Below are 27219 nucleotides of genomic sequence, written 5' to 3'. Positions count from 1 at the left end.
TTCGTTTTCCTTTTAAGAAACGCTTTGCAACAATAGGCGTAATGAATATGCCCCTTGCGTGGGTTGTCCACACTTATGTACACGTCAGTGTTTCACGAGAGCTGGGGGACCAGGAAGTAGCGCGAATTATGTGCAGCTGATATTCTGTATATTTGAAAGGTGAGTTTCCCCCCCATTTACTGTCCATATTACATTTTCTCGGTGCTTTTTTTATGTACTGCATTATTGGCATGAAAGCGTCTTTCAAAAATCTGCAAACTCGTTCTGAAACGGGTCTGCCCGATACCTTAGTGACAGCCACCGGTTTGCTAACCATTCATTAGCCAGTTAGCTTTAGCCGAAAAGCTTGAATGCATGCTTTGCCAAGCGCAGTTCCTAAAATAATGTAATACGTTGTAATAGTTAAAGGTATTTCTTTATACAACTTTGCAGGTAACGGTATGTATTTCTTTTCATAGTCGACGAGGCAACATTGCATTGGCTATAAAACTACTAGTTAGTACTGTACAGCAGTTGCAAGCAATGTTGTTGCCTACTGCTGAAGATGAGGTCTAGGTAGCTAGCTGCTTTTAGCAACTCTAGTATTTACACACTAGCGTTGTCAATTAGCTTACAAAACAACTTAATATTCCCCGGAAGCCAGAAGTTAAATACATTTTCAATTTACTCTATATATTGACTGTAGGCGGAATGCCACAAGAGGGGGGAAAAAATATGAATGTAGAAATAAACAATACCCAAACGTAGGTCTGTTGTAGACCCATGTAGTTCCTCCGCGAGATTTGCCAGACAATTTAAACAGTTATTCTGCTGCTCTGTTTGCTCCATACTTCAGTCGTTTTGGGGGTTGTACAGAGCAAGTAGCCAGCAATGGAAGTATCAAAGCCAATGAATGATTTCAAAACGCTGCTTTAACCACGTGTGGCTCTGGCCCAACCCATCGGTTTCAGTGACCAATTAGAATGTTTAGAATGTGTTTGCGTTCTAGAAATAGTTGGGGGGTGGTACTCCGATCCAGACTCATTGCTGGGAAGAAACTAAAGGCTTCTTTCTGCATGCTTTGGTTCGGCTGGCACCTAGAGGAGTGAACAAGTGTGCTCTCGTACTCCCTTTGAAGACCTTCACTTTGAAAAACAAGTGGCAATAGTACTGTGAGATGCCATAGCCAGTATACAAAATAGCCCGAATTAATCAAAGATATAGCATTTACGTTCTTAAGTTAACTAGGATGTTTGATGCAGTATTTCTCAAATAAAAAATGTGCATGAAAACGAGTCGTCTATTGTTGAATGACAGTGAACACTTAATTGAAGAATCCCTACTGTTGACCAATGAGCGACAAAGGGAAAAATGTAATGTGCACGAACAGCCGAAAAACCCTTTTGCCACATTTTCTTTGCAGTGCTACTTCAGTGCCTTGTTGCAAACAGGATGCAGGTTTTGAAATAGTTTTTATTCTGTACAGGCTTCCTTCTTTTCACTGCCAATTAGGTAAGTATTGTAGAGTAACTACAATGTTGTTGATCCATCCTCAGTTTTCTCCTATCACCTATAACTGTTTTAAAGTCACCATTGACCTCATGGCAAAATCCCTAAGCGGTTACGTTCCTCTCATGCAACTAAGTTAGGAAGGACACCTGTATCTTTTCTTCCTCCTCAGCTGGAAGGATGGGCAGGCAGAGGAAGAGAGTGGTGACCGGTGAGGCTGACCCCCCTCCCACAAGGAAAGACGAGAAGCCTGCCACCCTACAACGCAAGGAGAAAAAAAAGAAGCTCGACATTGGCAAAATCTTCATCAACATCTCCATCGGCCTCTGCACCTTCAGCCTTATCTGGTTCTTCTATGCCCTTTACATGCGTTCCTCGCTGGCCAAACGGGTGGTAACTTTGCACCACTTGCCGCCTGTCCTCGATGCCAACAGCACCAGCGCTGAGGTCTCCCCTGAGAGGTTTTGGGGCTCCTACCGACCCCAGGTCTACTTTGGGATGAAAACCAGGAGCCCAAGATCTGTTGTCACAGGTACAAGACTGTCGTTTCTCTACATTCATCCTTAAACATTTGCTAATACTATTGACTAAAGTGGCAGTTGGCAATAACTGTGTGTGCTATGTGGCAAGCAGTACTAACCTGTTAGTTACTTGCCAGAGGAACACAATGGAAATCAATTGTATAAGTGTTAACCTCATATTATATCAGGGTTTATGTTAGGAACCTACCTCTTAAGGAGCCTATCGTTACCCCTTAAGGTCGAAGGATTTTATCTTATTTTCAGAGGTAGACTGGGTCTGGCAGCTAAAACAGCCAAATACCCTTATCTAAACGTGATCGATTATTAATTGAGATTTGGTTCGAGAAATATAAAGCCCTTTAGTTTCATGTCACATCAAAAATTATTTTACAAATGCTATTTATACTGTACACTTTTACACCGTTGCAGCCAACAGTATTTTTCAGTGACGACACGTTTCTGGCGGCCTTCTTCCGTAACACACAGGTGTTCGGAGCATGCTAGTAAGCACAGGGTGACCGTTTGTCTACCGTAAACACTCGCTGTAACATGGAGGGAGATAAGACCGTGTGGGAAGACTAACCCTATCTTTTTATTTCTCAACTGGTAATTGAAGCGAGCTTGCCATTCAGGTGCATAGACAACTAGGCAGGCTTCAGCGCGTCACACACCACTTTGCAATGAACTGGAGGCAGTATGGATTTTGAAAACATATACTTAATTGTTTGAAACCTTAACGTCTTACTACATATTATGAGGCATGTCTTTCCTTGCTTCAAAGTAGCCTAGCCAAAATTCAAACAAACGTGCAGGTAATTATTTTTTATAAAGACTTCCACACGCCATTGAAACCAACTGTATTTTAATTGTCCCGTAGCCAAAGGCACAATCCTAGTCGTATTAACAACCCAGGCTAGTTGTCTTTAGATCTCCACTCTTTCATAATTTCTAATGGATATTTTCATCTGTCTCGTGAAACCGCTAATTGTATTAGGGAACGAACATTCGCGCATAGCCTTACTGCCTTTTGCGCATTTATAATGTGAATAAATAATATTTTTATCAACATTTTAAGCTAAACGTTCGGATCTGTTATATGAGCCGTGTGGTTTATTGTGTTTTTTATGTAGCCTCGACCTACTGATTGTATGGTTTTGGGATCTATCGTCTCAACTGTCCTTGTCTGTTATATTTCTTTCTCGCACAGAACAAGCTGACCAAAATTATAGGTCAACTTTTCTGCTATGGGGGATAGTAGATTGACATAGGCGAGTGATTTATTTTTTATTTTTTTCGTTACACGTCTCGTTGGCTGCGGAAAAGTACATGTGGACAGCTATTCGTCAAATTGCTAATCGAGATTCGGTAGGAAGGACACACGCCATTGCATCCTCAAATTGCCTGTTTTGTTAAGATGAATAACCATAATGTGATTTATTTCATTCTGAGCACCATGGGTGGACGCTCTAACCAGGTTACGCACGTAACTGCGTATGGATCCGTTACATTTATTAAATGTCCGGTAAATTAAAATGCTGCTGGTCAAATGTCCAGCGCCACATTTCTCAAACGGAAACGCTGGATTTTTGGGTTTCCGTTAGAAAAATGTGACCAGCAGTCATTTTAATTTATACATAATCCATGAACATGTTTAACATTTCATATTTTGGGGAATGATGAAATAAATAAAATAAATGTGTTTCCATTTTTCTACAGGGATGATGTGGATGCGTCAGTTCTCTGAGGTGGACGTGAACCTCAGGCACACGTGCGAGCAGGGTGACAGGCTGCAGGGCTATGGCTGGCTGATGCATGATGGCCTCAGCTTTGGTGTTCAGGAGATCCACGACAGCGACTTTACGCTCACCACAGAGTTTGTCAAGCGGATGGGCGGTGAGCACGGAGGGGATTGGACCTGGAGGATCACAGCCAAGCAGCATGTGAGTGTGGCAGGATACATTCACACACCTTTAAACCCATTTTATTCTGATTATTTGTCTTACATTGAAAGACATTTGAGTTTTGAAACTATTCATATTGTCTAATGGTATGGAAAAAAAATAATTAGAATGCTACTGAACACAGAGATTTTCTCTCCCATTTCGCTAAGTTTCAAAACATTTTCTCCATCTTACTGAACATGACCCAGTTCTTCCTTCCCCCAGAGTTCGGCTCCCCACGCGCCAGTCATCTCCCTGATGTTCTACGCTGCTGCCGACACCCAGGGTTATCTGGAGGCCCACGTGGAAGAGAGGAACCGTCTAGGTTCCATCACTGGGTTCTCAGAGGAGCTGGGGAATTTCAAGATCACCTTCCGCAAGCCCGTCGCTGGGGAGTCTTCCAGTGCCAAATATGCCAGGTAGGTACTCCTCCCAAACTGCTAACGTTAGCATTTTCTAACCCAAAAACCATCAGAGAGAAAGACTTTTGAAAACAGTGGACAAATATGCCACAATAGACCTTATTAATATAATACCAAGCAATATTAAATACATGAAGAAAATCAGAAGAAGATTTTCTAAGTGAAAAATATAAATAGCACATAATCAATCTTTATCAATAAAGTCGGTGAGCCTGTCAAGAGGGAAACATGATATGTGAAAGAAATCATGTAGTATAAAACAAAGCATTGCAAATAATAAAGGCACAGCTGCTACCGCAATGCATTGAGACACAAAGCAGAGCGAGGACATGTCCTCGGTGTCTGCGATGAAGATGGCCAACCAAACTGCTGTTCTGGCTCTGATATAAAGGTTTTGTTCAACCTTTTGAGGGACAGAACAGAGAGACATTGATCTGTTCCAGTGGTGAAGTCAATAGAGACTCCGATGCATAGGAATTGAAGGAACAGCAAGATTTCATGAGGAGGTTGCATAATCAAGCCACAATGCAGGCCAGTAAAGAGTGTTGAATAGAAGGTCGGAAGAGCAGGAACACAGCAACCAAAACAAGCCGATCACAAGTGTGTCTGCCATTTAGACGGGAAAGGACAAGGCTCCTTTTCAGTTTTCATTCAACATAACACATCGGTCAGTATGCGGTACTCTTTGTCCCTGACCCTTGGCTGAAGTAGTATGAAATCACAGGTCTTGCCACTTTCCAGGAGGCCAATGCACTCTGAAGGGTATAAAACCCCATGGTGACTGCAGGTCTAAGATATTGGTGCCTTGCTCCAATTCTGAGAGGAAGCTTTGGAAAAATGAGAACATGAGAGATTTCTGCTACCTTCAGGGTGGTTCACCTTTGTCTTCTCTCCTTTCCGCAGCTACAACTACCTCCAGACCATGTCGCCAGGCTTGGAGAGGCTGACGGACATTGTGAGGAACAGCTTGAACCGCAGATTCGTCTACAGCCACCCCTCTGGCGAGAAGAGGCAGTACATTGCGGTGGACACCTACAAACCCCAGCACCAGCCGAAATCAGCCGACCCCAGAAAGGAGAGCGACTTTGTCCTGCACCAGGTCACCGTCCAGACGCCCTTCCAGATTGAGGTCCTGTTCGAGTCTGGTAGCTTCCGCGATCGTACCAACCAGCTGTCTGCGGCAGCCATGACAGAGGAGCTGGAGAAGAGGAAGGCGGCGTTCGACGCCAAGTTCGAGAAGACGTTCGGCCTCCAGGCCAAAGGCTTGGGCCAGGCCCAGGTGAAGTTCAGCAAGGCGGCGCTGAGCAACATGCTGGGCGGGATGGGTTACTTCTACGGCCAGTCGGTGGTCCAGTCGGTGTACAATGAGTACCCGCTGCTCTACCCGGAGGGTGCTCTGTTCACCGCCGTGCCCTCGCGTTCTTTCTTCCCTCGGGGGTTCCTGTGGGACGAAGGCTTCCACCAGCTGCTGCTCAGCAAGTGGGACCCCCAGGTGACGCGGGAGGCCACGGCTCACTGGTTGGACCTGGTCAATATGGAGGGATGGATTCCCCGGGAGCAGATCCTTGGCGACGAGGCGCGCAGCAAGGTTCCTGCCGAGTTTGTGGTGCAGCGCAATGAGAACGCCAACCCGCCCACCCTCTTCTTGGCCCTGCAAAAGCTAGTGGAGCAGCTCCAAGCCAACCCGGACGCAGAGTCCTCACGGCCCACCCTGCCCTTCCTCCGCAGGCTCTACCCCCGGCTCCAGACGTGGTTTGAGTGGTACAACACCACCCAGACAGGCCCGCTGCCCAACTCCTACCGCTGGCGGGGCCGTGACAAGGACACCAACCTCTTCCTCAATCCCAAGACGCTGACATCTGGCCTGGATGACTATCCGCGGGCCTCGCATCCATCAGCTGAGGAGCGCCACGTGGACCTGCACTGCTGGATGGCCCTGGCGTCAGGCACCATGGCCAGCGTAGCCCGGCTGCTGGGAGAGCCACACCAGGAGTACGAGCGCACCCACCAGACGCTCAGCGACAACGCACTGCTGGACGAGCTGCACTGGTCAGACCAGCTTCGCTCCTTCAGCGACTATGGAAACCACACGCAGGCGGTGTCGCTGCAGCAGGAGAAGGTGTATGTGCCCCCAGGGCAGCCGAGGCACCAGTTTCCCGTGGCGCGCCTGGTGCGCTCGGTCCGCCGGGCCCCCAAGCCGCAGTTCGTCAATGCTTTGGGCTACATCAGCCTATTCCCCTTCCTGCTGCACGTCCTAACGCCCGACTCGCCCAAGCTTGAGCACATCTTCAGAGACATGAGGGACGCGGACAAGCTGTGGACGCCCTACGGCCTGCGCTCTCTGTCCAGGGCCGACCCACTCTACATGAAACGCAACACAGAGCACGATGCCCCCTACTGGCGGGGCCCCATATGGATCAACATTAACTACCTGGCTGTCAGGGCCCTGCACCACTATGGCAACACTGAGGGGCCATATCAGGAGAAGGCGGCCACCCTCTACCAGGAACTCAGAACTAATATCATGAACAATGTTTACAGACAGTATGCAGAGACTGGGTATATATGGGAACAGTACAATGACAGCACGGGCAGTGGGCAAGGGAGCCACCCCTTCACCGGCTGGTCGGCACTAACTGTTTTGATAATGGCTGAGCAGTATTGACACTGATGCAAAAAATATATATCTTGCTTTTTGTAAGATGTTCTCATAAAATGTGCCATTTTTACTCCCTCCATCTGTCTCCTTAATGCCAATAGATGTTAGGTCTATGATTTTAAGATTTTCTTAAATAATATGATTTTCTCAAATGATAACTAAAGAACTCCAATGTTCCAATTCTTCACGTTTGGCTGTCTCATTGAGTGTTTGTACAAAGCCCATACCCAAAAGAACGCATGAAAGGTTATTTTTGACTACCCCATATACTTCTCAATGAACTCCCCAAGTGCCGCCTGACTGAGAGAAGTCTGTCTGATGTCAGAAACCTTTTAAGAACTATAGTAACAATAGTAGTAGCAAAAGAATAGTCTTGACATAAATCATTCAAATGGTATCATATCAAGACTTACCGCAGGAACTGATGCATTTTTCAAAGTCAATCATTCAAACGTTTTTTTTTTTTTTGTCACCGCAGATGTTTTCTGTTGAACAAAATAATACTTGTATTGAGAAATAGTGTATTCAGTCTTAAAATATTTGATCCCTAGGTTAATTTTGTTTCGGGTTGCTTTGTCCCGTCATACAATCTCATTTAAGCCCGTATAAAATTGAGAAATAAGTTTTGATGTCGTCAAATGTTTTGCTGCGAGCAAACGGTTTCCTGTTAATTTTATCAATGCAAAACAAGACGAAGATGTATTGTATCTCCACTGGTAGCAGATACCCTGAGTGGCACGGAATAACATGACTAACTTCATTGCGTTGGTTTGTTAGATCTTCAGTGGAAAGAACAATAAACATGTCAAACTCTTATGTATTGTTTCTGACTGCTGATTTCCTTTTTTTTTCAGTGTCTGTGGGAAGGATGATTTACATTCAAGTCATTATCACCTTTTAGGAAAGACATATATTTGCTCAAAATCTACCATTGTGTGGTGTTACTCTCGCCTCTGGTTTTTGGTAACCAATCATTACATATTAGCAATTCAATGAAAGTAGATCTTTTTTTAAATAGTTTATAGCAGTGCTTATTAAGGTGTATTAAACTACAGCTGATAATGTACACTTCTAATAGGAGTGACCCTCCAGATCGGTGACTGGGTCAATTTGTCTCTCTTTGATTCCTTGCATCCTCTCTCCTAACCACCTCCTCCACCATATTGGACGAGATGGTCCATGGATCCTTCCCTGGGAGCTCTTTCTCAGATGGGTTTTAAGTAATATAATAATAATAATAAGTAACAGGAGAGGCGAGGAAAGAGCCACTATGGGAGCCTGATCCTGGTCCTTTGTCAGACTGCGACACACGAAGGACAGCCGCTGACGTCAATCCGCAGAGAGTCATTGTTTCTGCGGTGCCCGTTACCATGGCGAGGCGTCGTTGTGAAGGGGCCCATGGGCAAATTGGATAAAATGGACAGGCTCTGAGTGCATCGCCGGTGTCAACTTCTTTTCAAGTGTTGACATGCAGAGAGTCGAGACGCATACAAACACGACAGGAGCATAGTGTACAGTGGCTAGATCTTTGTTAACACAGCAGTGTGTGTATGAACACCATTCCAGAGGGCCTGGCTCCTGATTGCACTGATGTTGGTTTCCAGCTTCCACGTGACCCTGGGACAGAATCCTTTCTGGCTTTCATGTTATCACAGCCTTTGATTAGATGTGTAGTTCAAGGTTGGTCTCGGCGCTGTCAGGTTTGCAGTTCTATAAATAGGCCTATGCTCAGGAGGAAGAGGCTCTGGCTGTAGCTAGTTTGGCTCCAAAGTGCAGTTAGAGAATGATTGCAAAAGTTGAAAAAGAGAGCAACGAAACATTCAGTATTTATCTTAAAACTGTCATCACCAACATAAAGCAGACATCTTTTCTGTGTTCTTGTCATTTCCCTCACTTTTGGGAAGTAGGCTACTGGAACTGTTTCCTTTTTAGTCCTTATTTCACGTTCTGCTAATGGTGATTTATCCTTTTTATTGATATACATAGAGACATTTATTGTTCATCGTCGTTAGCCCCAATGTAGAATAGGGTTGCAAAAGTCCTGTAACTTTCCCCAAATTCCCAGGTTTTCCAGCCTACTGATTCCCAGGAAACATCCCAAACCAAATTTATAATGTAAAAAAAAATGGGAATTTTGGGAATGTTAACAACCAACAATTGAGTGGAGTGTGGAAGTGATAGTTCACTCTGTTGTTCAGTAGGGAGGAGATGTGTCAGAGGATCCACATCAGAGGCCGACAGTGCAGGGGGTTTAGCACAGTGGTATTCAGACCTTTTCAGCGGAGACCCTCATTTTTCCGCCAGAATTTCAGTGGACCACATTTTTTTTCCACAAGAATTTGTTCCAACCCCACCCCAAGTGACACAACCTTAAAATCGGTCAATTTAGATTTTTACATCAACAAATAACCTTAAATTCATTGCATTTATCTCTTATCAAATAAGTACATAAGTACATTTACTCAATAACATTTCAATACTCAATAACATTGTATCTTTCACATTTTCTTTCTAAAAAACATATGTATATTGTTCCATACAATAATCTCTACTCTTAAATATGATATATATTTTTTTAAATCACATTTTGGGGAAACCATTGCAGTTTCCACGTGACCGGTTTAGCACAGTGCTGCTGGGTCAAATGTGCATGGGTAATATATTGTTGCTTTAGAATTTGACCCCTTGACCTGATAATGCTGGTCATCATGGGCCTTGGGCCTGAGTAATATGGTAGAACCACAAGCGCACACCTCTCTCTCACTCTCACTCTCACACTGAGGAAATGTATTCCACATTTCCACATCCCCTCCAAGCAATGGCAGTCAGTCAGAAAAAAATGTGTTAATTCCTTTGAAGAGAGCGGCCCATCAGTGTGACTAAAGCATTCACCGAGCATTTCCCCTGTTCCGAAGACCCCTTTTTTCACAGTGAAATGGGATAATAGCCAAATGGCATCGGAGCTCACTAATGTGGCTGTATAATAAACAGATGAGTCAGGCCCACGGTGTCGGTCTATTCATTGGTGCATTTTCTCTGTATGGATTTACAGCCAACAATATGTGAGCTTCCTCTGGAGAATTTGTGACTGCCCAATACCCTGTTAGAAGGAAGCAATGTGTAGGGCAAAGTGTCACATTTCAATTATTGCATTGTTTGCCTTTAAAAAAAGCAAATGACATATGGAGAGCATCATTCAAGTAATGCTGGTTGGAGATCGAAATGGAGAACCCCTCTTTCAGCACAGCTATCTAGAATGCAATGACTAGAAAGTTATGCTAGAGGGAGCTGATTAATAACCAAGTGTGTTTCTTCATTCCAAATGGACCCTTAATCCCCTGCCTCCTACCCCTTAGGACTTCCTGTAGACATGGAAGGATTGCATGAAGGTAAGCAGTATGGTAAATTACTTTACCTTACTCTCTGATAGGTTGGGTGGAGTTTTGCTTATCCAATCCTTTCAGATCTACAGGAGTGTCCAGGACAAGGGGTCCATTCGGAATTGAACATTGTACTGCCGGCAGAATTGTACGTCGGGATGTTAAGGAAATGTTTGGGGTTAGAGTTAGGTTAATGGGGCTGAGGTTAGGGTGAAAGTTATGGTCAGATTTGACTGTTTTTCCTCACCTTTTGCCCTTTGTCATTTTTTTCTCCCTCTTTCTTTGTTTTGTGTGTAAGGAGTATTTTTTTATTATTATTATTTTTTTATTTCACCTTTATTTAACCAGGTAGGCTAGTTGAGAACAAGTTCTCATTTGCAACTGCGACCTGGCCAAGATAAAGCATAGCAGTGTGAACAGACAACACAGAGTTACACATGGAGTAAACAATTAGCAAGTCAATAACACAGTAGAAAAAAATGGGCAGTCTATATACAATGTGTGCAAAAGGCATGAGGAGGTAGGCGAATAATACAATTTTGCAGATTAACACTGGAGTGATAAATGATCAGATGGGCATGTACAGGTAGAGATATTGGTGTGCAAAAGAGCAGAAAAGTAAATAAATAAAAACATTATGGGAATGAGGTAGGTGAAAAAGGGTGAGCTATTTACCTATAGACTATGTACAGCTGCAGCGATCGGTTAGCTGCTCGGATAGCTGATGTTTGAAGTTGGTGAGGGAGATAAAAGTCTCCAACTTCAGCGATTTTTGCAATTCGTTCCAGTCACAGGCAGCAGAGTACTGGAACGAAAGGCGGCCAAATGAGGTGTTGGCTTTAGGGATGATCAGTGAGATACACCTGCTGGAGCGCGTGCTACGGATGGGTGTTGCCATCGTGACCAGTGAACTGAGATAAGGCGGAGCTTTACCTAGCATGGACTTGTAGATGACCTGGAGCCAGTGGGTCTGGCGACGAATATGTAGCGAGGGCCAGCCGACTAGAGCATACAAGTCGCAGTGGTGGGTGGTATAAGGTGCTTTAGTGACAAAACGGATGGCACTGTGATAGACTGCATCCAGTTTGCTGAGTAGAGTGTTGGAAGCCATTTTGTAGATGACATCGCCGAAGTCGAGGATCGGTAGGATAGTCAGTTTTACTAGGGTAAGCTTGGCAGCGTGAGTGAAGGAGGCTTTGTTGCGGAATAGAAAGCCGACTCTGGATTTGATTTTTGATTGGAGATGTTTGATGTGAGTCTGGAAGGAGAGTTTGCAGTCTAGCCAGACACCTAGGTAGTTATAGATGTCCACATATTCAAGGTTGGAACCATCCAGGGTGGTGATGCTAGTCGGGCATGCGGGTGCAGGCAGCGATCGGTTGAAAAGCATGCATTTGGTTTTACTCGCGTTTAAGAGCAGTTGGAGGCCACGGAAGGAGTGCTGTATGGCATTGAAGCTCGTTTGGAGGTTTGATAGCACAGTGTCCAATGACGGGCCGAAAGTATATAGAATGGTGTCGTCTGCGTAGAGGTGGATCAGGGAATCGCCCGCAGCAAGAGCAACATCATTGATATATACAGAGAAAAGAGTCGGCCCGAGAATTGAACCCTGTGGCACCCCATAGAGACTGCCAGAGGACCGGACAGCATGCCCTCTGATTTGACACACTGAACTCTGTCTGCAAAGTAATTGGTGAACCAGGCAAGGCAGTCATCCGAAAAACCGAGGCTGTTGAGTCTGCCGATAAGAATTTGGTGATTGACAGAGTCGAAAGCCTTGGCGAGGTCGATGAAGACGGCTGCACAGTACTGTCTTTTATCGATGGCGGTTATGATATCGTTTAGTACCTGAGTGTGGCTGAGGTGCACACGTGACCGGCTCGGAAACCAGATTGCACAGCGGAGAAGGTACGGTGGGATTCGAGATGGTCAGTGACCTGTTTGTTGACTTGGCTTTCGAAGACCTTAGATAGGCAGGGCAGGATGGATATAGGTCTATAGCAGTTTGGGTCCAGGGTGTCTCCCCCTTTGAAGAGGGGGATGACTGCGGCAGCTTTCCAATCCTTGGGGATCTCAGACGATATGAAAGAGAGGTTGAACAGGCTGGTAATAGGGGTTGCGACAATGGCGGCAGATAGTTTCAGAAATAGCGGGTCCAGATTGTCAAGCCCACATTTGTTTGTAAAATACACTGTAAATAAATGTTGATTTGATTTGGTTAGGCATATGGTGAGTCTGACCGACGTCAGGCACCATACAAAATCTGCCGGCCGCATATAGCAACACTTCCAACGAATCAAGCTTTTCTGGAGTTGGAGAAAAGCTCTTTTTGAATACAGTTCGACTATCGCTTTACACTTACAATTGAGAAGTGCAGTACATTAGCCCTATAAATGGGTAATTATGCTAATGGATCAATTTGTGTAACATGTGATGGTGGTAATGAAGAGTATCTCTAGGCAATTCACTGGCTGTGCGTAGATCCTAGATCATTGTTTCATGCTGGCACGTACATTAGAGTCAATGGAGCGTGTTCTCATAGATACAGGGGAGACTTGTCAGCGGCTTTGTCCTGGGGTGATATGATAATGTGGGGGGGGGGATCACCTGACTCTCCGCTGACACAGGTTTTCAAATTAGGTGAGAATGCCGGCAGCCTCTGGCTCTGTCTATGAGCTCACGCTATGACGTTTAGGTTTGTTTGTGCGTGTGACTGTGTGTGGATTCCACAACACACCCCGTGGCTAAACTGGCCCCTCTGAGCTCGGCTAATGTTTTTCCCTCACTCCCAGCTCCCAAACACTCATTAGCGCGTCTCACAATTATTAAAATGCTGATGTTGACGCCATGCGGCGGGCGTACACTCTGGTGGCGCCTCGCCTCTGACATCACTGCCTCTCCCAGGGGAGCATGGGATGTCGATAGACGCAAGAGCGGAGCGTTGAGTGTGTGGTGTGTGTCCGTCCGTCCGTTAGCAAAACAAAACAACATCCTCTTCCTGCGCAGTTTCCTGTCTTCCCTCCCCTCACTAGTTAGGCCTATTGTCCCACCACCACCGACAACAAATGCCCTCCACACTTTCTTATCTTTCATAATAGAGCTCCCCTGATATGCCACCACACTCACTCCCTTCCTCCCTCCCTCCCTTCCTTCTCTCACCCCAGGACTGGTTCTCGCATCTCTCCGTGACCCTCTCCCCGCCCTCATGCCCAGCACCTCTACCCCTCTGCCCCCTTCAGAAGCCTACAGTGCATTCCAGCAACCAGAAGCACCCAGCAGCAGCCGCTCCATCCAGTATCTCTACAGTACCCACACTGCCCTCTGTGCTGGTTATGTAAAGCCTGGCCGCTATAAATAGTGCTCACCCAGGATCTTTTGTCTTTACCTGCTCTTCGCTCTTAGCCCAACAGTTTTATATCTGGAGTGAAGCTGTGGAAAGCTAGTGCCATGCCGAGCGGCCGTAACCATAGTTACTTTTGTTAGCCCGACCGAGCCTTTGCATTCTCTCAGTCTTGTTGCCTCAGAACAGCTGCAAGTTATTTGTTTGTATTCACTGTTCCCTCTCACTATCTATATCTATCTCTCTCTCTCTTGTGATTGTGCATCAAAAAGGTGATTGAATCACTGTATGGCCTATCAGATATCCTTTATTTCGAGCGTGGACTGTCATCATAATCCATTCTCCCTGTTGCATATTGTCTATGTATCAAATAAGCAAGCCTGCTTCAAACTCAGCAGTCAATATATGCTTGTAGAATATCTCACAAATGGCAGTCGAAGGCAGTCAGAATGTTGGCCCCTATTGATTTTGAATAGTACAGATGGTTTTTAAGTGGGGTCTAGATTTTGCATGGACATTTGGGTAGGGCATTTTGTGCCCTTGGAGGTAGTTGTTGCACCTTGCAGAGAAAATCATACAGCTTTCCTCAGCTTTGTTTTAACTGTATAATCATCACCCTACTGTACATGTGATTTTCACTGTTCAAGGCCATCTGTCACTCACAACACAATGACAGCCTAGCACTTCAGGTTCTATTTCACCCTGAGTAACTTCCAACCAAGCTAAATATTGCCCTTACCCTCAACATCGACCACAAAGGGTATCATTTCACTGTTATAATTTCACTCTGCGTTCCATTACGCCACTTTAACTTCCAAGCCTCTGAGTAGTTAGGTAACGGCAGGTAGCTGGCACAGGGCCAGTGGGACCAGCAAGTTGGCCTGTCAGAGTGCTACTCGAGCGGGGATCCTGTGGTGAGAGGAGGGCAGGGTTGGGTAGGGGCCCAGATGAGTGTGAGATGTGTGGGGGTGTTTTGGCGAGGGGGAGGGCTGGGTGAACCGCTGGAGCTGGAGCCCACTGCCACCATCTGCAGTCCCGATTGGAGAAAGAAGTGCAGGCTCTAATCCCAACGCTGCTGGAGAGGAGAGGAAAAGAGAGGAGAGAAGAGAGGGAAGGGGCGGCCGGGGACAGAGGTGGGCGAGCGGACGGGTGTATTTTAAGAACACAGGGGGAACCTGCCACACCGACCAACAGACAGGGGCCTAGTTACCCGGGCTTCCCTAACCCATCACTCCCACAGAGACAGAGAGAAAGAGCTGCTCCTTCAAAAGATAAACCACGCTTCCGCTCCTCTCTCTCTTTCTCTCTCTCGCCCTCTTTCTCTCTGCTCTCTCCATTACCCGGTGTTTGAATGATGGTATATGTAACTATGCGTGGCCCAACGAGAGAGAGATAGAGAGAAGGAAGGGATAAAAAAATAAAAAAAATACTTGGCAGCCGAGGCGAGCATCTTGTATTTATAGCGAGTCGTGTTTCCGGCAGAGGTTTCTTGGTGTTACCACTCCCAATCCATTTTATTCGCTTCTCTTCAGAAGCCCTATTCTACATCCATCCAGGTTTAGACTGAGATGTTCTCTCATCTGTTGCCTAAGGGGGTATTTCATATTTTAATGTGGGGGACTTTCTTGTCAGAAATGGACTGGGTGGGGGTGGGGGGGGGTATAGGATTTCTCCTTCTCTTTTTGTGGTATTGCCTCCAAAAACCTGTTGTATCTAGGTAATTAAATTCAAATGTATCGGTGAATAAACAGCTCTTGAGCTCAAGCCTAGATACTGGATATAAATGATTATGGTTGTTGTTCCCCATAGTGTGCTACTTTTGACCAAAGCCCTATGGGGACTAAATACGGAATAGGGTGCCATTTTAGGACACAGTCCTGCATTATAGAGTATGATAGTGGGGAGGATTCTCTATGCTCTGTATACAGTCTTCCCTCTATAAGGAATTGTATATAAAGGATTCTCTCTATTCTCTACCAGGAACTGTATATGTCCAATGGGGAGCTTCTAATGACCACAGATGTTATGCTTTGATGAGGGTTAATTGGCACCTTCAATTGGCTAAAGAGAGAGCGCATGCTTAACCCTTATCCCTATATCCTTATATAGGTCTTCTAGGCCTTTCAGCATGCTCTGCAGTTTCCCTCAAGCATCCTGCTTTGTGTGCTCTTTCAGCAATGGGATAGGCCCCATGTTTACTGTAGGTCATCCATGATATGTCTCAACTGGCACCGTATTCCCTACATAGGGTTTCTGTTTAAAAAATGTTTTACTGTAAAGGAAATAGGTGCCATTTGGTTAACAGCCCAGTTTAAAACAATTTTTAAAAATCACACCCAGTTCAATAAAAAGATAGCCTGGTCCCAGATCTGTATGTGCTGTCTCGCCAACTTGACAATGACCATAGGAGTTGACCAGGTTAGGACAGTTTTCAAAGGTCCATATTCAATATGTAGGTCATTATTGTCCTGGTAAAGGAAGTGTGTTTCATCATCTGTAACTTTATTAATAGTGGTGTAGCAATGATTGTGTTGTACTTATATTATGCGTCCCAAATAGCACCCTTTTCCCTACATGCCATGGTCAAAGGTAGTGCACTATATGGGAAATAGGGTGCCATTTGGGACGGACATTATTCAAAGTGTGCCTCCTGAACCTGGGAAGATATCCTTTCATTCCAGCCATGTTTTGTGTTTTAGCACTAGCCAACTCGTTGAACATTATTCTTTGATGTCAACGCCATGCTATGATCTAGAACGAGCATCCAATCCTAAAACTAGCCTACCAAATTCCATAATAGAAATCCGACTTATTTTACACAGCATACAATAACACCTGTGTCTGATTAAACTTTTACATGCACTAAATTGGGCTCTGTGCAATAATCTCGGTAAGTGCTGACATTACGCAAATCCATTAGGCTTCTTGGCCCTGTGGTATTTCGCCAGGGAGCAGAGAGGTTAGCGTGCACTCTGCAGTTATCTTAACAGCGTTCTAAACCCTGTGGCTCTAAATGGCACACTATTCCCTATATAGTGCACTAGCTTCGACCCAAGACCTGGTCAAAAGTAGTGCACTATATGGTGCTATTCGGGACGGATACCTCTGTGTGATCAGATCTGTTTTAATAGACTTCAATGGGTTTACTTGAAGACATCTCCGAGAGACGTAACATTTCGAGGCCCTAGAATTAGAGCAGCTAGAGGCACGTCACTGAGGTGAAAACGATTTGTTCCAGAGAATGTCAAAGCCTCGCTGGCTGGCGCGAGCAGTAGCGCATTAGGCTATTATCATAACTTAGAAAGTGGACGGGGAGTGCTCCTCTCTCCATATGCAGTGACGGCAACGATTTTGAAGATCCATTCTTACTCTTCAAATCGGTGTCATTTGCGAGCTAGGAGAGAACACAACTGAGATGGCAAACCATGTGTGTTTTATTTGAAATTGCCTACCTATAAGTTTTACAAAGAGACCCCCCCCCACCACCACCATGTATTTGGCTTTAGCGAGTTTAGGTAGGCAATACCATTACCACTTGTCATCGTATTGCAATATGTAGCCTAGACTATCGTTTCAATACACTTGTGCAATAATATAGATTACATGTGAAATGAATTAAGCAGGGAATATGATCCAATGAGCTTCCATAGCGTTTATATGGTGACAGTGCTCAAATCTGCACTGGCGTGTTCCTGAAATCACCCATGTAAGGGCGATGGAATGTGGCGATACAAGGGTGCTTTCAGGACCGTGGACAGCGCAACGGCTGATTTGCGCTGCCGGTATGAAAGTGTACACTGAGTGTACAACACACCTAGGAAGGTGTTCTTAATGTTTTGTACACTCAGTGTTTATCGACTTTTTGATATCATAGAAAGAAAACTCATGCACATAACAGTTTGTCCCCTCGATTTAAACAACTTTCCCCATAGGGACATGTGCTACATCGCCTCTATGGACCCAGCATCAGATAGCGAAAATAAAACGCCTTTTTTATTGTTTGAAATGTCAACGTCTGTGAGGACAGGTTGGTTCAACCACTGAACACTTCGGGGTATTATCGATTTCCCCCGCATACCTGAAAGGCCAACCCTTTAGATAGCCTAGTGTTTTGTAGTTTAGGCTCTCAGCACGGTGACAACACCACCACAGCGGTCACGTTTGCTATTAGACAACGATGGAAGTGAATGAGTGAAAACAGTTCAGTGCTGAGCAGCAGCAGCGTGTAGGAAGCAATTACCAGCAAGGACTTTTCCTGAGTCGCATTTATAAAAGAAAACAGCATCCAGGCCTACCTTTCTGTCGCCCACATGTGCTCAGTGGGGCCACGACATTAGAACTGATCGAGTTTGAAGTAGCAGCAGCTACACTATATATACAAAGTATGTGATACAAAAGTATGTGGACATCCCTTCAAATGAGTGGATTCGGCTATTTCAGCCACACCCGTTGATGACAGAATTGAGCACACAGCCATGCAATCGCCATAGACAAACATTGTCAGTAGAATGGCCTTACTGAAGAGTTCAGTGACTTTCAACGTGGCACCATCATAGGATTCCACCTTTCCAACAAGTCAGTTCATCAAATTTCTGCCCTGCTAGAGCTGCCCCGGTCAACTGTCAGTGCTGTTATTGTGAAGTGGAAACATCTAGGACCAACAATGGCTTGCCCGTCAAGTGGTAGCCCACACAAGCTCACAGAATGGGATCACCGAGTGCTGAAGCGCATAGCTCGTAAAAATCGTCTGTTGCACCACTCACTACCAAGTTCCAAACTGCCTCTGAAGCAATGTCAGCCCAAGAACTGTTAGCCGGCAGCTTCATGAAATGGGTTTCCATGGCTGAGCAGCTGCACACAAGCCTAAGATCACCATGCTCATTGACAAGCGTCGGCTGGAGTGGTGTAAAGCTCGCCACCATTGGACTCTGGAGCAGTGGAAACACGTTCTCTAGAGTGGCGAATCACGCTTCATCATCTAGCAGTCCAACATACTAATCTGGGTTTGGCGGTTGCCAGGAGAACGCTACCTGACCCAATGCATAGTGTCAACTGTAAAGTTTGGTGGAGAATAAATAATGGCCTTGGGGCTGTTTTTCATGGTTCGGGCTAGGCCCCTTAAATCGAGTGAAGGGAATTCCTAACGCTACAGCATACACTGACACTCTAGATGATTCTGTGCTTCCAATTTTGTGGCAACAGTTTGGTGAAGGCCCTTTCCTGTTTCAGCATGACAATGCCCCCGTGCAAAAAGTGAGGTCTATAAAGAAATTGTTTCGGTGTGGAAGAACTTGACTGGCCTGCACATAGCCCTGACCTCAACCCTACACAAAGCCCTGACCTCAACCCTATCAAGTACCTTTGGGATGAATTGTAACGCTGATTGCGAGCTAGGCCTAATTGCCCAACATCAGTGCCGACCTCACTAATGCTCTTGCAGCAATGTTCCAACATCTAGTGGATAGCCTTCCCAGAAGAGTGGAGGTTATTATAGCAGCAAAGGGGGGACCAACTCCATATTAATGCCCATGATTTTGGCTGACGAGCAGGTGTCCAGATACCTTTGGTCATGTAGTGTACAACAAAAATCTCAAATGTTCCAAGGATTAGGTCTATAACCTCTGTTATAAGGTGACCCAGTGCCTCTCTTTTGAGTTTAAGGTGTGTCATCTTTTGATGTGAGCAAGTGCATCACCTAGATAACCTACAGGTTGCATCCCAAAGGGCACCCTATTCCCCATGGGCCCTGTGTCAAAAGCAGTGCACTACAAAGGAAACAGGGTGCCTACAACTGTTACCTTTTTATGTTATACAAGCCCATGGTCAAACTTTCAGAACCAGTTAAATATTGATGGGTGCAGTAACTTCAGCTGCCACAATAGAAGGGGGTGGAGGGGGGGGGGGTCTCTTCTTCCTTGGCTACATCACAGTTAACTTGATTTGTATAGTATCTCTTCTATTAATCCTACAGTGAAGTGAAATTGACGCTCAGTAGCCTAAACGTAACGTCATATGGTCTAAAGCCTTCCCAATCTTAATTTGTTTGCTTAATGAGAAAGTTATTAAGTGTGTTGGTGTGTTGATTGGTGGCAGAAGACATTGTACATCTCCACACGGCATCGAATGACTGTCTAAAAGCTACCATGTTTTCTAGTCGACCGAGTTAAATGCAAGAACACTTCCCAATGCCACTGCCATGATATATTGTTATCATGATTTGATCAATCAAGCGTTTATTCTCATACATAACATTAACATACCCGATGGCAAATCAATGGCAGTCTCTCTCGCAGATCCAAGAGACTTGTTGCAACGTCAGAATCGTAACTCTCCTTTTTTTGGGGAAGCCCGTCACATCCTCTGTCCATGTATGGGCATGAAGTTTACACGCAGCGGGGAATCCTCTCACTGGAGCCGATGAATGGGGGGAGGGGTCTATCGACCCGCCGGAGTGTATATAAGGAGAGGGAAGCCACTGGTGTGAAACCTACCCACAGCAACAGATAGCCGAAAAGCTACAAAGCGATACAACACGCAGTCATCTGGACAAAAAGGAAATTTCGAAATATTTATTGACACCTTTTTCCTCAAACGACCACCAGCACATTTCGGGGATAATTGACGGCCCCGTGCATCAGAGGGGAAAGGACACATCATTTGTATTTGTTTCGTTTAGTTAAAAAAAAAATCTACCTACACTTACCTGGATTGACAGACTTGAAATCAATCTCGCAATCATGCTGAATAACATGGATATGAACTCTAAAGATTCCTTCTACCCTCAGTTTGAGAATTGTAACGGTTCTTCCCTGGGGATGGAAAATAGCGCTCGGAAAGATACCCAGGAGATGTTTTCGGACGCAGAGAGAGGAACACCTACCCAGTTTACCCATGGTAAATTCGCAGTAGCCTCTTGCTGCATTGCATAATGTGATAAATCAATATGCATGCATTGATAGTTTGAATAACATAGTTTGTGGTTGCACATTGTATTTTATTAAAAACATCGCATGGATTTCATTTGTCCCATTTGCGGCGGTGCATGTTACGCATGTATGCTTATTGATTACATAACGACTTTCATTTATGTGCATTTTTCAGTCTAAAATCAAAATTTGTAATGGCAAACTTTCCCTCTTTCTTTTTCAGAGGGAGCACCTGTAACCCTGAAAACCGAGGCCTCCAACTCAGATTTCGCCTTTAATCCCTGCGAGGGGCCCAAAGGCAGCTACTCCTCCTCCCTCGCCTACTCAGGCAGCTTCTATGTCGAGGCGACTCAGGGGGGGCAGTGCAGCACAGAGACATTGCTCAACATGATCACAGAAATTGTCGGTATTTCTACGTTACCAATCTCCGAAGTTCAACTGAGCACCATGGACAGCAGCAGCTTTGGCGACGCCGGCGTCCAGAGGCAATCCACCTGCAGCGCCACCCCGCCCCTGTACTCGCCGGGGCAGACATGTCCCAGCTACCCCGACGGTCAATCCGGCGGCCAAGCTCAAGATTCAGCCTCTCCCCAGGTGAGCTTCGGCTCCCCAGCTCAAGTCCGAAACAGCACCACCGAGCCACAGTCAGAAGCTGCGTCTTTTCCAGTGGTGGTCAAGAATGAGTTCGAGAGCAGCTGTTACGAATGGGGCACTTTCAATAAATCGGACTCCTATTTGGAAACGGGCTTCCAATCATCAGAAACGTTCCCGATGTCCACTGACTTCCCGTCTGACCAACAAGTGGATGTAAAGGACCTTTTGGACTCATTTTCCCCAATGTGTCCAAACTCAGCGATGGAGTTCAAAGTTGAAGGCGGAATCAAGCAGGAGCAGTGCTATTCTGACACCTGCTCTCAGAGTTTCTGCAGTTCTCTTTACTCCAACTACCCAGTGCCAGTCATGGACCTCTCAACCAACAACCTCCTCAAGCCAGCTATGTTTCCCAACATGGAACTTCCGCCATTATCTAACCAGTGCGATTCGTCTTGCCAGCTTACCTCACCAGCTTTACCCAGTACTATAGACTCAATTCTTTACTCCTCCTTATTGCCAGACTCCTTTGTCCAAAGTTACACGCCGCGCGCGCAAAAGGCACCGCGTGTTAGAAAAAGCCCCGCGGCCTCCACCGGGCCTGCCAAAGAGAAACCCTTCACCTGCCCCATGGAGAACTGCGACCGGCGTTTCTCACGCTCGGATGAACTCAACAGGCACATCCGCATCCACACCGGACACAAACCCTTTCAGTGCCGCATCTGTCTGCGCAGTTTCAGCCGTAGCGATCACCTCACCACCCACACCCGGACTCACACGGGAGAGAAGCCGTTCTCCTGCGACGTATGCGGCAAAAGGTTCGCCCGGAGCGACGAGAGGAAAAGGCACGGTCGAGTGCACCTAAAACAGAAAGAGAAGATGGAGCTGAAGCCACAAGTGATCACCGCGTGGCCATTTACTCTTCCCGATGGAATTTGAAGAGACACCACTACGCATACGAGTAGCTCTGTCCACACAACATTACAATCTTTCCGTCGAAGATAAAAAGCTTGACAGTTCATTGCTGATTACAGGTCGACGTATCAACGTTTGCGATGTGACATATAGGTCGAGTGAAATTGGTTTGACTGTGAAAGTCTCTGTAGGGAGTCTTATAATAAGGATGTTTTGCGAGTTTGATTTGCATAATGCTATATCGGAAAGTGAATTGTGAAAAGGGTCTGCTCTTTCGACCCTGGTTTATTTGCTGCTGCTGACTATGCAACACATGCATAACTTGATTGTAAAACCTTCCCGAGTTGACAGCTCAACAGACACGTGTTGTATTTCTCTGTTACAATCAACCAATTTGGTCATGCCAAACCAAACACCAAGGCATCATAACAAATGCCTGCAGCAGTTCAGCACCCTTTCGTCTGGACAGCTCCAACTTCAAACCTCGACGAAGAAATATACCAATAAGAAAACGAACTGCATCGAAAGTGCTGCTGTCCATGGTATTGCGCTTATATCTAATTTGAGATATCCTCTATCCACTAGAAAGTCTTATATTTTATGCTTTCGAGGCTTTTTTTATTCCACTAACACTGCAACCAGTCAGAGATTGTTTCTTCAAATGCATGCTTATGTTCATGTGGTATTATTGAATATAGCCAACAAATAACTTAGTCCTCCACTTGCCGAATGGAAGTACAGGAGACTTCGTTTTATGACATGAATGTAACACATTATTCTTGGCTTTAGTCACGAAGCAGTCCATTTGTGCCAAGGTTTTGAGAATTGATTTTGCTTTGCTATCAGTATTCTATTGATTTGGTCTTTGTGTTGTATTTGAACAAAATGGTTGAATTATTACATCGTGAAAGTTATACCATAAATGGAAAATAAATATATTTGTATGACTGTACTTTGTATTTTTATAGCTGTGTATATACATATTTCAAAAGACCACTGTTTAACCTTGAATTGTTAAAGTGGAAAAGGCTTTCTTTCTTTTTTAAAACATACTCACAATGTTTTACGTGTACCTTTTGGAGGGCTGGTAGCAAAATAGTGTTTTAGGTAGAGATTGTCATTTGATATAAATATATTTCTAAGACAAGTAAAAGATGACCTAACTGTTCGTGTAATAGCGACTCGAAATCTCATTTGATTCCACTGCTAATCAGTTCGTGATGAGGACTATAGTGTTAAACTAGTAAGTCATTATACATGGCTCTGGTACAGTACGATGTACCGTATTGTACTGTCAAGCCAGAATTGACTAGCAGCACAACACTAAAACATTGCTGTTGAGTAATCAGGTAGCACACATTGCTGCGAGTTTATGTACTTTTCAGATGAGATGATTTAAGACTTGACAAGGCATTGCTGATGAGGAAGCTATTCACTTTAGAAAGAAAAAAAACTATGGTTATGGCTTGGCGAGAATGTCACCAATCAGTCAGGGTACTGTAAAAAAAAAAGTGTTTTAACTCGCATTAAGTTATATTAACTGCTTGGGTATATCATGAATTTTGTATATATACACAGTTTATACGAAAATACTTTCGATAAATTGAATATTGATGTTGTTATTTTTATGACAAATGTTTATGAATAAAATGTTTGGTTTTCTGGAAACATTGCAAGAGTCATTTGTCCATGCATAGAAATTCCTCAGTCCTTCCTCACCTATGCTGACAACTTCCTTTATGTAAGTAACACAGTATCTTCCACCAAAAGCAGTCATATGGATGACTATTGCGGCTGTTCCTAAAAATACACGTTCTAACCGGGCAACCTAGAACCAGCAGATAGTGGAATCCTAACATTAGACATCACAGTTCTATGTAATGTTGACTCACGAGGCTTTGGTCTCCAACACATTAAAGTGAATACCCTATTACTCAGTGTTGTGATTCTGGTCCCTCTGACATGAAAAAGATCATGGGTTTATAGCTACCAAATGTGGAGATGAGACACTCACATTAGCTGAGGGAGGACACCATTATAATTGGTATTTATTTGGTATAACCTCGGGTGCAGATGTTTCGGTTTAAAACAGACCTTCATCAGAAAGACACCTTAACCATACTTCCTCTTTCCATGGAGGTCCATGGCCTGCTGTATGTTGTTCATCTCAAAGGGCCCCATAGAGATACTGTATGTCTCTATGTTTAGCCTCTCCCCCGTCTAACCTGTCATTCATTCCCACAATGCTGATAGATAAGAGATCAATGATTGTTTGTTTCTCTCTCTTTGTCTCCTTGTGACCCAGTAGCATTGCAATCTTCCCCTTTGACCTCCTCCTTTTCATGCTGTCTGTGTCGGAGAGAATGTTACCCACTGACAGTTGTTGGTCTGACTCGCTCATCATTCGTATCCTTCATGTCACTTATCAAAAGAAATATGCACAAAGGAAATAACATGTCCAATAACACGCCCTGCTAATTCAACGGTACTGTGACTTTGTGTGTGGTGCTGGTCTTTACCAGTATACAGTATGTCTACTAAATGCAAATGAGCCCATTTGAATCAATGTGTCAGAGGTATAAAAAAAAGGAAAGAAAGAAAATATTTCAATTTCTAATATTATTTCTATGCAAATGACAGATTGCACTCTTATCTGGCTATTGTGCTCTTGAGCTTGCGATCAGGGATCTCATTGGTCACTTATGAGTTAGATTAGACTTGATAAGGTTGCCTGAACAGAAACAAGCATTCTTCGGGTGTTATTATTGCCCATTATTGTGCTACACTTGAGCTTTTAATAACCAATATCTTTGAATACAATACTTATACTGTGCCACAGTCACATCATATAGTGTTAAGCCGTTGTGTCCTGAAAGTTCAATTCCCAACACTTGCATGCGAAAAGGCCTACAGTAACATCTCCAAAAATGAAGTTATTTTATTCTATTCTATTCTATGCCTGGTCGTTCTGGCTGTTTGTCAACATTAGAGCAGAGTAGAGCAGGATCTTCCCTGACTGTGGTCAAGGCAACTCAGCCCGTTGTGTCCTCCACGGAAGGGGAGTAGTGATTACCAAGAGAGGAGACAGAGAGAGTTATATCGGGATAACACAGGAGAGACCATCGAGATCTTCAGTACACTTCCTTCTGCAGACAACTCGCTTGGACTCTCTCCGGGCAATCTGTCGTCGGTAGTGTATAGGCATGCAAACAGGCAGGCAATTTAGAACACCCTGTGTGCCTGTGACGTGGCTGCCTGGCAGAACATTGCCCCTTGCCCACACCAGTGCGTAAGAGCCTGCGTTCTCTCCCGGTCTCTCTGACAACACAACGCACCATACCAGGCAGCGTGAAACATGTGACCCTTACCACATGGAGCTCAATGTATATCACCAACTCCTGTCCATCATCCCTTATGGATGGCAACAGTTCTCTTCAATCCATCCTCACCACTTCTGAAAGCACAGTGGACAGGGGGGACAGGGGGGACAGGGGGTATTCAGTGGTATAGCACATTGTTTAAGTAGCCAACATGTCCAGTGGAGGGTGGTTGAAATCTGAATTGCATAGCTGTGCAGTTACAGTGATTCATTATCCAGACACTTGAAGTCTGAAGAGCTGTTGAACTGTGCCACTGATGGAATCCCGCACGGAGCAGCTTAAACTGGTATTCTTTTCCCGCATTCAGATCTAGAACATGACTCCGGTGAACCCCATGACGGCAGCCTCAACCATCTCAGCTGTAATTACCAACCCCCTCCTAAACAGCCTGAACACGAGTTGCTCTCAGACACATGGGTAATGTTGTTTCAAACCATGTATTTCACGGAGATGAGAGTCCAGTCCGCAATGCATCAACTCCACTTTCGGAGTTTGACATTTATGGAGCTGGAGCCACACGGTGGTTGTTAATAATTATATGAAGGCCATTAAGTAGTCCAGTCGGGAAAGCTGGCGAACCCCCCGCGGAGACCTGTGTTTTCACAGGGGTAGGCCCTGCACGACGGCGATGACAACTCATTGTGTCAATCAGACCCCAGCCGTCAGATCCGTAATGCATAGGGTTGACATGAAGAGCAAACGACAACTACAGGAGAAAGGGAGAGTCATAAACGTAGAATTACTAGAACGGAAATCCCCATTCAAGTCAATGTTCTGTGATGGGTATTGAGTTTTAGTAATTCAATTCATATGTCGAGACTATCCCCTACAATTTCTGTGTGATTGATGCTTTCCAAGGGGCAAGTGAGACAAAACACGTAGCCCAGTTGTCTATTGTCTTTTCCATTTAATCGCATTTCAACAGGATATGAAGTCAACCTGAACGATATTCGTGTTTTGGCTGAGGATTAGATGAAAAACCCTGACGCGGGGAGTGAAACCTAGTAAAGGATTAGATATTGTACTGAATTCAGGGGTAGCCTCGACCGGGACTCGAACCCGTGTCCAGCGACTCTCAAGCCAACACCTTATGCGTTATGCCAGTTATATACCTTGTTGTTGAGGTTGCTAGGTGTTGGGTTAAGTTCGCTACATTACCCCTTCATTTGGGAGAGCGTGTCCTCACGCTTCTCTATGCCAAGTCACTCTCGTGTACACACCTCTCCCATGGCTGCCATCCCACTTCTGACACCAATGTAGCAAATTAGGGTTAGGGTTATCAACCCTATGTGTGGCCTTGTGTACTAGGTCTGTTGGAAACTCAAAAAATTCCATGTACATTTGGTGTGTTTGCATACCATCATCTCACAAGCACACTTCTGTTCTTGGCATTTATTCAACATCTGCAAACATTATGACTTAGGATGCAATAACCTAGAAGGGTTACGGTTAAATAATAACCCCTGTGTGGTTAAGGTCAGTGTATGGTTTAGGTACAGACAGCTCCATAATAACATTTCAAAAAATCACTACTAAAATGCCTATAATCGATAAAAAAAAAAAAGTTGCACTCCATCCACTGCGCAAGCTGTCCACTACATTCGGGCCGAAATGAGGTAAGGAACGCCTATTTAAGTAGCTATTGCCCTTGGCCTCT

The 27219-nt window shown here is 44.9% G+C and overlaps 2 protein-coding genes across 5 annotated transcripts; both read left to right on the top strand.

Annotated features, from left to right (window-relative positions):
* The first annotated feature begins 1 nt into the window (after position 1).
* Positions 2-7846, top strand: mogs (mannosyl-oligosaccharide glucosidase). 4 transcript variants are annotated; one of them, XM_035789112.2, is made up of 5 exons: positions 2-159; positions 1661-2020; positions 3726-3949; positions 4175-4368; positions 5275-7846. In XM_035789112.2, the coding sequence occupies exons 2-5, from the start codon at positions 1669-1671 to the stop codon at positions 7034-7036; spliced, it is 2532 nt and encodes an 843-aa protein (XP_035645005.1). In that variant the 5' UTR covers positions 2-159; positions 1661-1668; the 3' UTR covers positions 7037-7846. The 4 variants fall into 4 exon arrangements, with proteins under 4 accessions (XP_035645005.1, XP_035645007.1, XP_035645008.1 ...); XM_035789114.2 differs by lacking the exons at positions 2-159; positions 1661-2020 and adding an exon at positions 2446-2615; XM_035789115.2 differs by lacking the exons at positions 2-159; positions 1661-2020 and adding an exon at positions 2446-2641.
* A 12402-nt stretch (positions 7847-20248) lies between these two features.
* LOC118395673 (early growth response protein 4) lies at positions 20249-23844 on the top strand. The gene is made up of 2 exons (XM_035789541.2): positions 20249-20644; positions 20900-23844. The coding sequence occupies exons 1-2, from the start codon at positions 20488-20490 to the stop codon at positions 22204-22206; spliced, it is 1464 nt and encodes a 487-aa protein (XP_035645434.1). The 5' UTR covers positions 20249-20487; the 3' UTR covers positions 22207-23844.
* Positions 23845-27219: the final 3375 nt, after the last annotated feature.

This window comes from Oncorhynchus keta, chromosome 16, assembly GCF_023373465.1.
Source record: "Oncorhynchus keta strain PuntledgeMale-10-30-2019 chromosome 16, Oket_V2, whole genome shotgun sequence".
Classification (NCBI taxonomy): domain Eukaryota; kingdom Metazoa; phylum Chordata; class Actinopteri; order Salmoniformes; family Salmonidae; genus Oncorhynchus; species Oncorhynchus keta.
The sequence above is the reverse complement of the archived record's forward strand: the minus strand, read 5'-3'. Positions and strand labels throughout refer to the sequence as shown.

Bases quoted from the DNA above. Each gene is read 5' to 3' on its own strand.
- mogs (XM_035789112.2), top strand. From the start codon at position 1,669: ATGGGCAGGCAGAGGAAGAGAGTGGTGACCGGTGAGGCTGACCCCCCT. The intron at 2,021-3,725 runs GTACAAGACTGT...ATTTTTCTACAG, and splicing joins CCCAAGATCTGTTGTCACAG to GGATGATGTGGATGCGTCAG. The intron at 3,950-4,174 runs GTGAGTGTGGCA...TCCTTCCCCCAG, and splicing joins GGATCACAGCCAAGCAGCAT to AGTTCGGCTCCCCACGCGCC.
- LOC118395673 (XM_035789541.2), top strand. From the start codon at position 20,488: ATGCTGAATAACATGGATATGAACTCTAAAGATTCCTTCTACCCTCAG. The intron at 20,645-20,899 runs GTAAATTCGCAG...TTTCTTTTTCAG, and splicing joins ACCTACCCAGTTTACCCATG to AGGGAGCACCTGTAACCCTG.